At 36.2% G+C, this 13,007-nt stretch overlaps 1 protein-coding gene across 1 annotated transcript in view; it reads left to right on the forward strand.

Annotated features, from left to right (window-relative positions):
- The window catches only part of LOC149831642 (protein SPIRRIG-like), a 166,503-nt gene that overhangs the window by 129,986 nt on the left and 23,510 nt on the right, over positions 1 to 13,007 (forward strand). The window contains exons 11-15 of the mRNA XM_090014039.1: positions 684 to 1,395; positions 1,486 to 1,588; positions 1,691 to 2,805; positions 2,937 to 4,572; positions 4,757 to 7,825. Of these exons, the coding sequence (XP_089870165.1) occupies positions 684 to 1,395; positions 1,486 to 1,588; positions 1,691 to 2,805; positions 2,937 to 4,572; positions 4,757 to 7,825 (6,635 nt within the window). The remainder of the gene's footprint in view (positions 1 to 683; positions 1,396 to 1,485; positions 1,589 to 1,690; positions 2,806 to 2,936; positions 4,573 to 4,756; positions 7,826 to 13,007) is intronic.

Genomic DNA, 13,007 nt, shown 5'->3' on the forward strand with positions numbered 1-13,007 from the left:
GATAAAAAACAAAAATAAGAAAATAAGAAAAATAAAAATGGATGTTTACATAACAGCCCCTAATAGACTGACCCTATTACAAGAGTGAAAAGATTAAAATACCCCTATGCATACAATAACAAGTAAACTATATTTTAACACTACTGTGACCTTCCTATTGTGACTCTTAAGCATTGTGTAGAATGTAGCTTATTGGGATTCCCTTTTTTGTTGTTGTGGGGTGGGGTGATGGTTTTCTTATTGCCAACTTCAAGCCAGATAATTAAAATAGATAATTTCATTAGAAAAATACTATGGAAGGGGCAAACTGGAAATTGGTTTCAAATACAGTTAATATGCAGCTTTAAATTATTATTTTTTGTTTTTTTCATTCTAAAAATTTAGTTCAAATAGTGTGCGTGTAAAGAAAACATGCATATGTATGAACATGCATGCAAGAGAAAACAAAAAAAAAGGAGCTTTTAATCGCAGATATTGTTTAGGTATGCCTTCGAATACAAGTTTTTTGTTTTCTTCACCTTGGAGTGCTAGCAGTCTGAAAGTCTCTATGCAAAAATTTTGTAATGTTGAATAGTGGTGCGAAAATCATCCCTAGTTTTATGCTTATTTTTTGTGTGATTAGATATTACTAGTTTTACATTTAAAAGGCTTTTTGTCAAACTGACTGATATGGGTCGTGACAGGCTCATCCTGAAGAACTAGGTGCTCTCATTGAGATTCTTAAAAGCAGCATGATTACAAGCATATCAGGATCTCCATACAAGCTTCATGATGATGCAAAATGTGATACATTGGGAGCCCTTTGGCGTATTTTGGGAGTTAACCATTCAGCACAGAGGGTTTTTGGAGAAGCCACTGGATTTTCACTTCTGCTCACCATGCTCCATAATCTTCACAGTGGAGCAAGAAATGATGACGGTCAATCTTCTTTAATGATTCACATAAAATTTTTTTGTTTTTTGCTGCGTCTTGTCACAGCTGGAGTGTGCAATAATTCTGTGAATCGTATAAGCTTGCATTCAATCATATCATCACAGACATTTTATGATCTTTTATGTGAATCTGGTTTGCTTTGTGTTGATTATGAAAAAGAAGTTATCCAGTTGTTTCTGGAGCTTGCCCTTGAAATTGTGCTCCCACCCTCGTGTGCCAATGTGCTGCAAGCAGAAAGCGTTCCGTTTGAAATTGTTGAAGCCGGGTCGTCAGGCTATCTTATCAGTTCATCATCTGAGACTTTTAGGCCAGAGAAAAAACGAGTGTATAATGCAGGTGCTGTTGTAGTGCTGATCCGGTCACTGTTGCATTTTACTCCAAAGGTGCAGCTTGAGTTGCTAAATTTTATAGAAAAGCTTGCTCATGCTGGCCCTTTCAATCAGGAAAATCTGACATCTGTTGGTGCGTAATAGAGACCTCCAGTTCTTTTTTGTATTTATAACAGCTGTCTTTTTTTTTCTTCCTCACCCTTCTGATCTACATCATAATTAGGTTGTGTGGGACTGCTTCTGGAGACGATCCATCCATTTCTTTTGGGTTCATCACCATTGCTGTCATGTGCTTTGGGTGTTGTACAGGCACTTGGCTCGTACAGGTACTCTCCTTGGCTGAAATAAATTGTACTATCTATCAAATCTTTCAAGTTTTCCAAGAAGTGTTACTTATGTGCTTATGTAATGTTATTTCACTATGACAGATTATCCTCAGCAGAGCTCCGAATCCTTGTTAGGTACATCTTGCAATCAAGGCTGATAAATTCAGGTCACAGTCTTGTGGGGATGATGAAAAGGTTAATCGATATGGAGGAAATGACTTCAGAAAATGTTTCCTTAGCACCTTTTATAGAGATGGATATGAGCAAGATGGGGCATGGATCCTTTCAAGTATCTCTAGGGGAAAGAACATGGCCACCTGCTGCTGGATATTCATTTGTATGTTGGTTTCGGTTTACAAAGTTCATGAGAAGTCGTATGGAGGAAAAGGGACAGCAGCCTAAGACTAGCAGTGCTAAAAGAATGGCCACTGCAGGAGGTCAGAACATAGGAAAACATGCTCTCCGAATCTTTTCGGTTGGCACTGTTGAAGATACGAATACATTCTATGCTGAGCTCTACCTTCAAGATGATGGTGTTTTCACTCTTTCAACAAGCAACTCTTGCTCTCTGTCATTTACCAGTGTTGAGCTGGAGGAGGATAGGTGGCATCACCTTGCTGTTGTACATAGTAAACCAAATGCCTTAGCTGGACTGTTCCAAGCCAGTGTTGCATACCTTTATCTCAATGGGACACTGAAACATACAGGGAAGTTGGGATATTCTCCATCACCAATGGGAAAACCTTTGCAGGTAACAATCGGAACTCCCATATCCTGTGCCAAAATTTCAGAGTTATCCTGGAGGCTGCGGTGCTGCTATCTCTATGAAGAGGTTCTTACCTCAGGTGGAATTTGCTTCATGTACCTTCTTGGAAGAAAATACAAGGGGCTTTTCCAAGACACTGATTTATTGCAGTTTGTACCCAACGAGGCTTGTGGTGGAGGTAATATGTCTCTCTTAGATTCACTGGATACAGAGTCTCCTGTGGCATCTAACGGCCAAAGGCTTGACAGTGTTAGCAAGCAGGGAAGCTTTAAGGCAGATGGCAGTGGGATGGTCTGGGACCTGGAAAGGCTGTCTAACCTCTCATTACAGCTGTCTGGAAAGAAGCTTATCTTTGCATTTGATGGGACGTCTGAATCCTTTCGAACATCTGGCACACTATCCATGCTTAATCTCGTGGATCCTATGTCTGCTGCAGCATCACCAATTGGTGGTGAGCACATTTTCTGAATTTCTGTGTTTTGCTTGTTTTACCAGTTCCCCCTCTCAATTAATTTACATTGTTAAAGTTTTTGAAATGGGCATCTGCAATTTGTCTAACACATGATATTTGTCAATTGTCAGGAATCCCACGCTTTGGTCGTCTCCATGGTGATATATTTATCTGCAGTCCATGCGTAATTGGAGACAGTGTTCGTGCAGTTGGTGGCATGACTGTTGTACTTGCTCTAGTTGAAGCTGCAAACACTAGGGATATGCTGCATATGGCTCTGTGTTTACTTGCTTCTGCTCTCTATCAAAATCCTCAAAATGTTTTAGATATGCAAGCGTATCGGGGATATCACCTCCTTGCTCTTTTCCTGCATCGTAGAATGACATTGTTTGACATGCAATCACTTAATATCTTTTTCCAAATTGCTGCTTGTGAGGCTTCTTTTTCTGAAAAAACGAAATCTCAGCAAACTCAGAGCATTTCATCCAATGGCATAACACCTTCTGAAGCCACCTATGATGATGGTGCTATGCCAAAATTTTTAGATGAACTTTCATCAGTTGGGTCTCATGATGATCTTGAAGACTTTGTGGAGCAAAAGGATATACTCAGTAATATATCAGAGCTTGAAAATGCTGATCTGCAGCAGGAAAACTCAAACTGCATAGTGTTGTCAAATGCAGACATGGTTGAGCATGTTCTCTTGGACTGGACGTTGTGGGTCGCGGCTCCTATTCCTATTCAAATTGCTCTTTTAGGTTTTTTGGAGCATCTGGTTTCTATGCACTGGTACAGAAATCACAATCTTACAATCTTACGGCAGATAAACCTTGTCCAACACTTGCTTGTAACTTTGCAGAGGGGTGATGTTGAAGTTCCTGTGTTGGAAAAATTGGTGGTCTTGCTGGGAGTTATATTGGAGGATGGGTTTTTAGTTTCTGAACTGGAACTTGTGGTCAGGTTTGTGATTATGACATTTGATCCACCTGAATTGACACAACGCCATCAAGTTACTCGAGAAGCTATGGGGAAACATGTCATTGTCAGGAACATGTTACTTGAAATGCTTATTGATTTACAGGTGACAATAAAATCAGAAGACTTGCTTGAACAGTGGCATAAAATTGTTTCGTCCAAGTTAATTACATATTTTCTTGATGAGGCTGTTCATCCTACCAGCATGAGATGGGTCATGACACTTCTTGGAGTTTGCCTTTCTTCTTCTCCTACATTTGCACTTAAATTTCGCAATAGTGGGGGTTTTCAAGGTTTAGCTCGTGTCCTTTCTAGTTTCTACGACTCTCCTGAGATATACTACACACTTTTCTGTTTAATATTTGGTAAGGCTGTTTATCCAAGGCTACCAGAAGTTCGCATGCTTGACTTCCATGCTCTTATACCCAGTGATTTAAGTCACAGTGAGTTAAAGTTTGTGGACCTTTTAGAGTCTGTGATTGCTATGGCCAAAGCTGCATTTGATAGGTTGAGCTTGCAGTCTATGCTAGCATACCAGGCTGGTAGTGCTTCCCTAGCAGCTGAGCTTATTGAAGGAACAAAAGACATGGGAGGAGAGCTTCAGGGTGAAGCTTTATTGCATAAGACTTATGCAGCTCGCTTAATGGGTGGGGAAGCAGCGGCTCCAGCAGCTGCCACTTCTGTTGTAAGGTTCATGGTTGATCTGGCAAAAATGTGTCAACCATTTTCAGCCATATGTCGACGGGCGGATTTTCTTGAAGGCTGTGTTGACTTGTATTTCTCTTGTGTGAGGTAAGTCTCATATAAATGTATGGGCTTATTGATGGGTTATGGTGATTATCTGGTTTCCTTCTAATTTGATAAAGTTTCCCCATATTTGCCCTGAAATTTTTGCTGGACATGCACAATCTGCACGTTGTGATTTTATTATTTTTTCTTGTTGCTTTTCCTCAACTGATTAGAATCTGCCTTCCAGGGCTGCTTCTGCATTGAAAAAGACAACTAATACGACTCTGCGGACATTGGAGGATAAGAACTTGAATGATTCTGATGACACACATAGCTCTCAGAACACATTCTCCAGCTTGCCTAATGAGCAGGAGCAGTCTGCCAAGACATCCATAAGTGTTGGAAGCTTTCCTCCAGGCAAGGTAAGTACCAGTTCAGAAGATTTGGTTGGAGTGAAAAATGTTATGTCTGAAGATGATGGTGACAAAAGAATCAGTCTCCCCAATCTCAATTCAGGCAAGACATCTGTGAAGGGTGATGAACTTGACAATGGTGGTATCCTTGAGCAGCCACCTAGGATAACATTTAGCTCTCAAGAACTTGTTATACAGCAGAATGATGAGATATATAGTACTATCCGGCCAGGAGATTCATTCAGTTCATCTTTAGTCGTGCCTGATTCCCCTGCTTTGTCTGAAAAATCTAATTTCAAGATTGGTAGTTTCACGCCAACTTCGTCACCAATAGTAGCATTGACATCTTGGTTTGGTAGTGCTGGACATTCAGATAGTAAAGTACAGCCTACTGCTACTCCATCTATGGGTTCTTTAGTATCTGGGAGTGAAATGGAATCATCACAAGACATCAAATCTAGCTTTCAAGGATCCTTGGTTGTGAATATGCTTTTTACTGTTAATCCACAGCTTTTGTTGGAAATGGATGATGCTGGTTCAGGAGGAGGTCCATGTTCTGCATCAGCTAGTGCAGTTCTAGATTTCATTGCAGAAGTGTTTGCTGATGTAGTGACAGAGCAAATTAAAGCTGCGCAGGTTATTGAAGCCATTTTGGAAACTATTCCTTTGTATGTTGATGCAGAGTCTGCACTTGTTTTTCAGGGTTTGTGCCTCAGTAGATTGATGAACTTTTTGGAGAGACAGCTCCTACGTGATGATGAGGAAACAGAGAAAAAGCTTGATAAGACCCGCTGGTCTGTAAATCTTGACACCATATGTTGGATGATTGTAGATCGTGTATATATGGGTGCTTTTCCTCAGCCTAGTGGTATTCTGAGAACTTTGGAGTTTTTATTATCCATGTTGCAATTTTCCAACAAAGATGGACGCATTGAAGATGCTACACCTCCAGGAAAGGGTCTCTTATCCATCGGAAGAGGAAGTAGGCAACTTGAGACATACATACACTCACTCCTAAAGAATACAAACCGCATGATAATGTACTGTTTCTTGCCCTCATTCTTGAGCACAATTGGAGAGAATGATTTCCTGTCAAGAATTGGTTTCCAAATTGAACAAAGAAAAAATGTTTTGACAAATCCTGCAGAAGATAATGCTTCCGGTATTGATGTCTCCACTGTCTTACAGTTGCTAATTGCTCATCAGCGACTTATAATATGTCCTACTAATCTTGATAATGATTTGATTTGTTGTCTCGCCATTAACTTAATATACCTTCTTCGAGATAGAAGACGAACTGCACAAAACATGGCAGTGGATATTCTGAAGTATCTGTTGTTGCACCGCCGTGCTGCCTTAGAAGAATTGCTTGTTTCCAAACCAAACCAAGGGCAACACCTAGATGTTCTGCATGGAGGTTTTGATAAACTATTGACTGGAAGTTCTTCAGCCTTCTATGAGTGGCTTCATAAGTCTGAACAAGTTGTCAGTAAAGTCTTGGAGCAATGTGCTGCCATAATGTGGGTGCAGTACATCGCTGGGTCAGCAAAATTCCCTGGTGTTAGAATAAAAGGCATGGATGTGCGCCGGAAAAGAGAAATGGTACGGAGATCGCGGGAGGTATCAAAATTGGACTTGAAGCACTTTGAACAGATAAGTGAGCGGAGATATGCACTAGAGCTGGTTCGCGAGGCAATGTCAACTGAGCTTAGAGTTCTTCGTCAAGATAAATATGGTTGGGTGCTTCATGCTGAAAGTGAGTGGCAAGCACAACTTCAACAGCTTGTACATGAGAGAGGAATATTCCCAGTACAGACATCCTTTTTTACTGAAGAACCTGACTGGCAACTTTGTCCCATTGAAGGACTATATCGAATGCGTAAGAAACTAGAGCATTGCAAATTGAGTATTGAAACCATCGATAACATTCTGAACAAGCTCCAAGATGTTATAGATGATGGACTAACCAAGGAGAATGCTGTTGATTATCCTGTTGATTCTGAAAAGAATCCAGAGTCATTTTTTCACATTTTATCTGGTGAATCCGAAGAGAAGTGTTTTGATGGGATAGAGTATGATGACTCCTTTTTTAAAGAAGCAGAGGAATTTAATGAAGGGGATTCCTCTTCTGCTCAAATCAGGTGGAATGATGACCGTTGTAGCAGCAAGAATGAACAAAGTTTGCACTCAGCCCTTGAACTTGGTGTCAAGTCAAGCTCATTTTCTGTTCAAATGACAGAGAGTATTAATGCAAGATCTGATCTAGGATCTCCTAGACAATCTTCCTCAATGAGAGTTGATGAATCAAAAGGTGCTGAGGACAAAACAGAGAAAGAACAGTATGACAATGGTGAGTACTTAATCAGACCTTATCTGGAACCACTAGAGAAGATAAGGTTTCGCTACAATTGTGAACGTGTTGTTGGACTTGATAAACATGATGGCATCTTTCTAATTGGGGATCTTTGTTTATATGTAATTGAGAACTTTTACATTGATGATGCCGGATGTGTATGTGAGAAGGAATGTGAGGATGAACTCTCTGTGATAGATCAAGCTTTGGGTGTGAAGAAGGATGTTACTGGCAGCTCAGAGTTCCAGTGCAAGTCTCCTGCATCTTGGGAGATGACAGTTAAATCATTGGTTGGAGGAAGAGCTTGGGCTTACAGTGGTGGTGCTTGGGGAAAGGAGAAAGCATGCAATAATGGGAATCTGCCTCATCTGTGGCAAATGTGGAAGCTTGATAGTGTTCATGAGATTCTAAAACGTGACTATCAGCTACGTCCTGTTGCAATTGAAATATTTAGCATGGATGGTTGCAATGATCTGCTGGTTTTCCACAAGAGAGAAAGAGAAGAAGTGTTCAAGAACTTGGTTGCAATGAATCTCCCAAGGAACAGCATGTAAGTATATGTTTTGACTTATTCCTTCTTTCTGCCTCTAGTTTTCTTTTTGTTCAGAAAATCTTATATGTATACTTTGTGTCTTACTGCTATTACTTATGCTTCCATGGATTAGTCTATATTGTGAAACTATGTACTTGCTTAAAATCAACCAGTTTCTTTACCTAGTTAGTGTTTACTCTTAGTTAGAATGGAAGTGGCAGATTTGTTGTAGAAATGTTTTGTAAATTCCTGATTTATGTGTTTTATATATATATATATATATACTCCAAAATACCCGATAGGGGTGTTTTCGTCTTTTCACAGTGTAATATAAGTTGCATGCAACTTATTTAGATTTTTCTATTTTCTTATTTTTCTTATTTTTTTATTTTTTATTTATTTCCTTTTGGGACCATTGGGGGCCCCACTTAGATAGACGTTGTGGCTCCCCAACTTCTATTAGTGAGAGCCCCAGTGGCCCCCTCTCTCATGCCTTTACATTTTGTATATAAAGGGGTCTTCCCCCTCATTCTTAGTAGTTCTCACACATTCTCTTAATAAAATTATTTCTTTTGCCTTCATTACCCCATTGTGGGTTTATGTATTTGCACTTTATATGCTTGTAATTTCCCCTTAGTGAGTTTGTTTATTTGAACTTTATGTGCTTATGATTTCTTGTCCATTAGTGGACTTTCAAATGTTATCACTTGGTATGTGTATTTTCGCCTATTTTTTTACATGGTATCAGAGCCTGATTATGATCAAGCTATTCTTTCGGTGCATCGTGAAGCGTATCATTCAAAATTTGAGAAGATAGTGAAGTATTTGTTACCTCTCCTTTCTTCTTTTCTCCTTGGATTTACTCAGTATGAATTTTACATTTCTTAAGTATTTTTTGTGCTATTTAGCTCATGCATTATGCATGAGAAAAACATCTATTTTCTTTATTGTTATATATATATATATATATATGTATAACTTATTTTCTTTATTGTTATATATATATATATATATACTCTTCTATGTTATTTCTTTTAAATTAAAATAAAAACAAAATGTATGCTTTGAAATTTTTAAAAATGGTATTTTTATCATTGTTGAACTTGTTTTTCTTATCTTTTGTGCTTATCTTAAAGAAAACTAGATATATGTATCATGTTTGAATCTTGAAATTTTTCAAAACATGCTTTAATATATATATATATATATATATATATATATATATATATATATATATATATATATATATGTTCGAAAATGTGTTGTTGGCCTTAGATGGTTCGTTTGAGCCAATCATGATTATAAAAGTCAATCATGTTCATGTCTTAAAATAATTTGATAATAATGTTGTATTTTACAATGTATAATTTTACTTGAACTTGTGTGTATAACAATAGTGATGACATTAGGTGTTTGGAACTTATGATTATGTTGTTGATCTCATGGAATTATCTTATATCCCTTACATATGATTTAAATATTGTGTTGCATACTTGGACATGCATGTTCATATTTAAAACTCTTGACTCATTGTACACTTAAAATATAAATTTTTTAATCCATCACTTGCATATATGCTTAAATTTGTTCGTAAGGATGTCTTTTGTATGAGATATGTGGCTTTAAGTTACTTAGATTATTGCATATACATGAATCTCTTTATGAGAATGTATGCACTTGGATTTTCGTATGGTTCTTTGAGAATCTTTACATATGCTTGTTAAAATATGTGTACTCGTACACATATGTATGTTGAAATATAATCCTTAAATGTACATATATATATATATATATATATATATATATAAAGATACGTATACATATATATGTATACATATCTCTATTTATATATATATAAATAGATATATTTTCTCTTCCTAAAATACCCTCAAGGGTATTCTTGTAATTTGTCATTTTACACATATTCCAATTGGAATATGCATTGTAATATTTCTTTTATTTTCTGTTTTTTATTTTTTGTTTTTCGTACCATATTGGGGGCCTCCCAATAGAGACGTTGGGAGCCTCCAACGGTCACAAATGTGACCGTTGGGGGCTCTCCAACGTCTCCTTTGGGAGCCGTCAAGGTGGTCCCTTTGAGAGTGTATAAATAGGGGCTCTCCCCTTTGTATTTACAACTCCTTTGGAGGAGCCTTTGCTCCATGTAATGGGTGTTACACCCTTCCTCTTTTCAATAATATCAACTTATGCCTTATAGGCATTTTTGCCCCTTTGTGGGTTTATGTGTTAGCACATTATGTGCTTGTGTTTTCCCCTTTAGTGGGTATATTCGCACTTCATGTGCATGTGTATTGGTTCATTATTGAACCTAATATATTCAAAGTCGTTTCCTTACATGGTATCAGAGCAAGGTTGAGATCGAGTTGCTCTTTGTTGCATTGGGAAGCGTGCTATTCAAGAAATTTTAAAGAAGAATGGTGAAGTTCTCGTTTCTCTCTTTTACTTCTTAAAATTATTTGATATGCATTATATTTCTTTAAGTATTATGCATTATGAAGAATTATATGTTTTTTCATATGTGTTTCTCTCTTTTGCTTCTTAAAAATGGTTGGTATGCATTATATTTCTTTAAGTATTGAGCATTATAAAGAATTAGATATGCTTTTGCATTTGTGTTCTCCATGTCATTATGAGTTTGGATTCTTAACAATTCCATTAAACTTTTTATATTATTCTCTTTCGTATGTCTTTTCTTGAAAAATAAGTTTTTTAAAGAAAGTTATGTTAGAAGTAAAATGTTTGTGAGAGATGTAGAATTGCTCACATACTCTCATCATAATTATTTCATATTAAAGGTATTTGTTTACCCTCTAAAATGTCCTATATGAGGTTTTTTCATAATAACATGTGTCTTTGAAAAATGATGTTTTATTTTCCTACCTAATGAGTTCTTTTTCATACGAGCAATGTTTGATTAAGAAGGTATTTTTATATTATCGGTTGAATTAAGTTTTAAAAATGGTCTCATAAAATATGGTTATCCTCTTTTCAATTCAATTTCAAGAATATGTTTTATTATAAGATTTATGGTCTTCATTAATGTTGCATACTTATTACATATGTTTTAAATATTTCATGTTTATTTAAAACATATTCATGCCATTGGTTATAATCTATTAAGTCATATAATATTATGAATTTTTGTTTATAGATTTATGCCATAACGCAATCCTAGTATTCTCTTTGGGGATTTTCTCCACTTTAATAAAGTTTTCCCTCTTCCTTTCGTATGTATCCTCATTTGAAAATTTTGTTTGTTGGATCTCTCTTTGAGAGGCCCTTTTATCCTTGTGAATCTTCTTATGAGTATATACTCTTTGAGAAGATTTCATGATTGTTATAAGCTTCTTTTTAATATTGGTTTTTTATGAGATTTTTTTAATATTACCATCTTTGTGAAAGCTTGAGAGTCTCAAGCATTTGCTCCTTTTTATAAATGCATTATCCCATGTTTGCTATTATTATGCTTGTATACGTATTGTCTATTCATAGACATTTTCACATGGTAATCTCTTTTTCAATAAAGAGATGATATATATTGCCTTCCTTAGGGCTTGTTTTGTCCCTTAGTGGACTTGTGAGATTGTTCCTTTTATCATTATAAGTGCTTCCACAATTTCTTGTTTCATGTTGTCCTAAATTTGCTCATTTAAGATTATTGCCATTCTACATCTTGGTATGCATATAATTGCAATTTATAGAGGCTTGATTTGATTCTTGGATTATTCCAAATCCTTCCTCACAACATGACATTGCTTAAATATTTCATGTTGTGTTTATTGAGTCTTTTGATAATGATCATGATTGAACATAATTTCGTATTTATGCAAAATTATTATAAGGCATATTGTTGTGACCAATTATGTTGGACCTTTGAATCGGCCCTCTTTGTAAAATCACATATTTGGAAAATGATTTCCCTAAGTGTTCATTGCCTTTTTATGACATTTATTTTTATCCATCACAAGTTATATTATGCATCAATTCTTTTTGTATGGCCTTATTGTTATATTAGAGATAATTGTTGAGGTGAGTTAAGGGTACCTTGTGTTATGTCATTTTAGATTGTCCAATTACCATATTAAAGATGGTTGTTGAGGTGAGTTATGGGCACCTTGGGACTCTAGAATGATTTGTTATATGATCTCTAATTATGAGTGTGTCACTCGTTTTCTTTTGGCCATTGATCTTATGGATGCTCTTATTTATATATAAATGTGATATATGGTGTCTTGAAACCTTAAATGTTTTAAGGTATATTTAATTCAAGGGTGTTGGGGATTATTGCTCAACCTTTTTTTGTTTATGAATCTTATGAGTGCATTTGCACATTTGTGATTTCGTGTTTTGTGCTTTTGTGCACAAGTGTTCTTGTTGTGCGTATGTGCACATATTTATTTTCAAATTATTGTCCAAGGTTTTATTTATATGTTTGTCATTACAAAGTTTTATTGCCTCAAAAGTCTTCTCCTCTTATACCTCTTATCTAAGTGTCATCATATGTAGACAAGACATATTTTTACACCATTGTGTGTTGGTAGCCCTTTGTTGGCATTATTCTCTTGGTCTAGTAGCTGAACACACTTGTCTTGAGTGTTATTATATTTAGACAAGACACGTTGATTCACACCATGGTGTGTGATTTTAGTCCATGTTGGCATTTGTGTCTTTGTTCTAGTCGCTGCAATGTATGCCCATGGTTGATTTCTTTCACTCATTTCAAGTGTCATTTTATGTAGACAAGAGATGTATTGTGTTTTAGCCCATGGTTGGCTTGATACTCTTGTTCTAGTAGCTGAACATACTTGTTTTTTAGTGTCTTTTTACATAAACAAGAGATGCTTTTGGTCCATGTTGGCATGTATTCTCTTGTTCTTGTCGGTTATACACTCATTTCAAGTATTATTACATGTAGACAAGAGGTATTTTTACACACATTTGTGTGTGTCTTTTGGCCTTTAATGGCATTATGGTTATGTTCTTGTTCTAGTAGCTTATACACTTGATTTGTAGGTTTTTGAGGATTAATGAGATAATTGCTTGTAGTGGATGAACTACTATTGAAAATTGCAAAATTTCATTCATAACCTGTGTTTTTAGATACAAGTGAATCATATCTATGATATGTTTTTAAATCAAATTGATATTTTAGCATTTAATCTATATATTAAGTGCTTAC

This window comes from Nuphar pumila, chromosome 7 (genome assembly GCF_984573655.1).
Source record: "Nuphar pumila chromosome 7, dmNupPumi1.hap1.1, whole genome shotgun sequence".
Classification (NCBI taxonomy): Eukaryota; Viridiplantae; Streptophyta; class Magnoliopsida; order Nymphaeales; family Nymphaeaceae; genus Nuphar; species Nuphar pumila.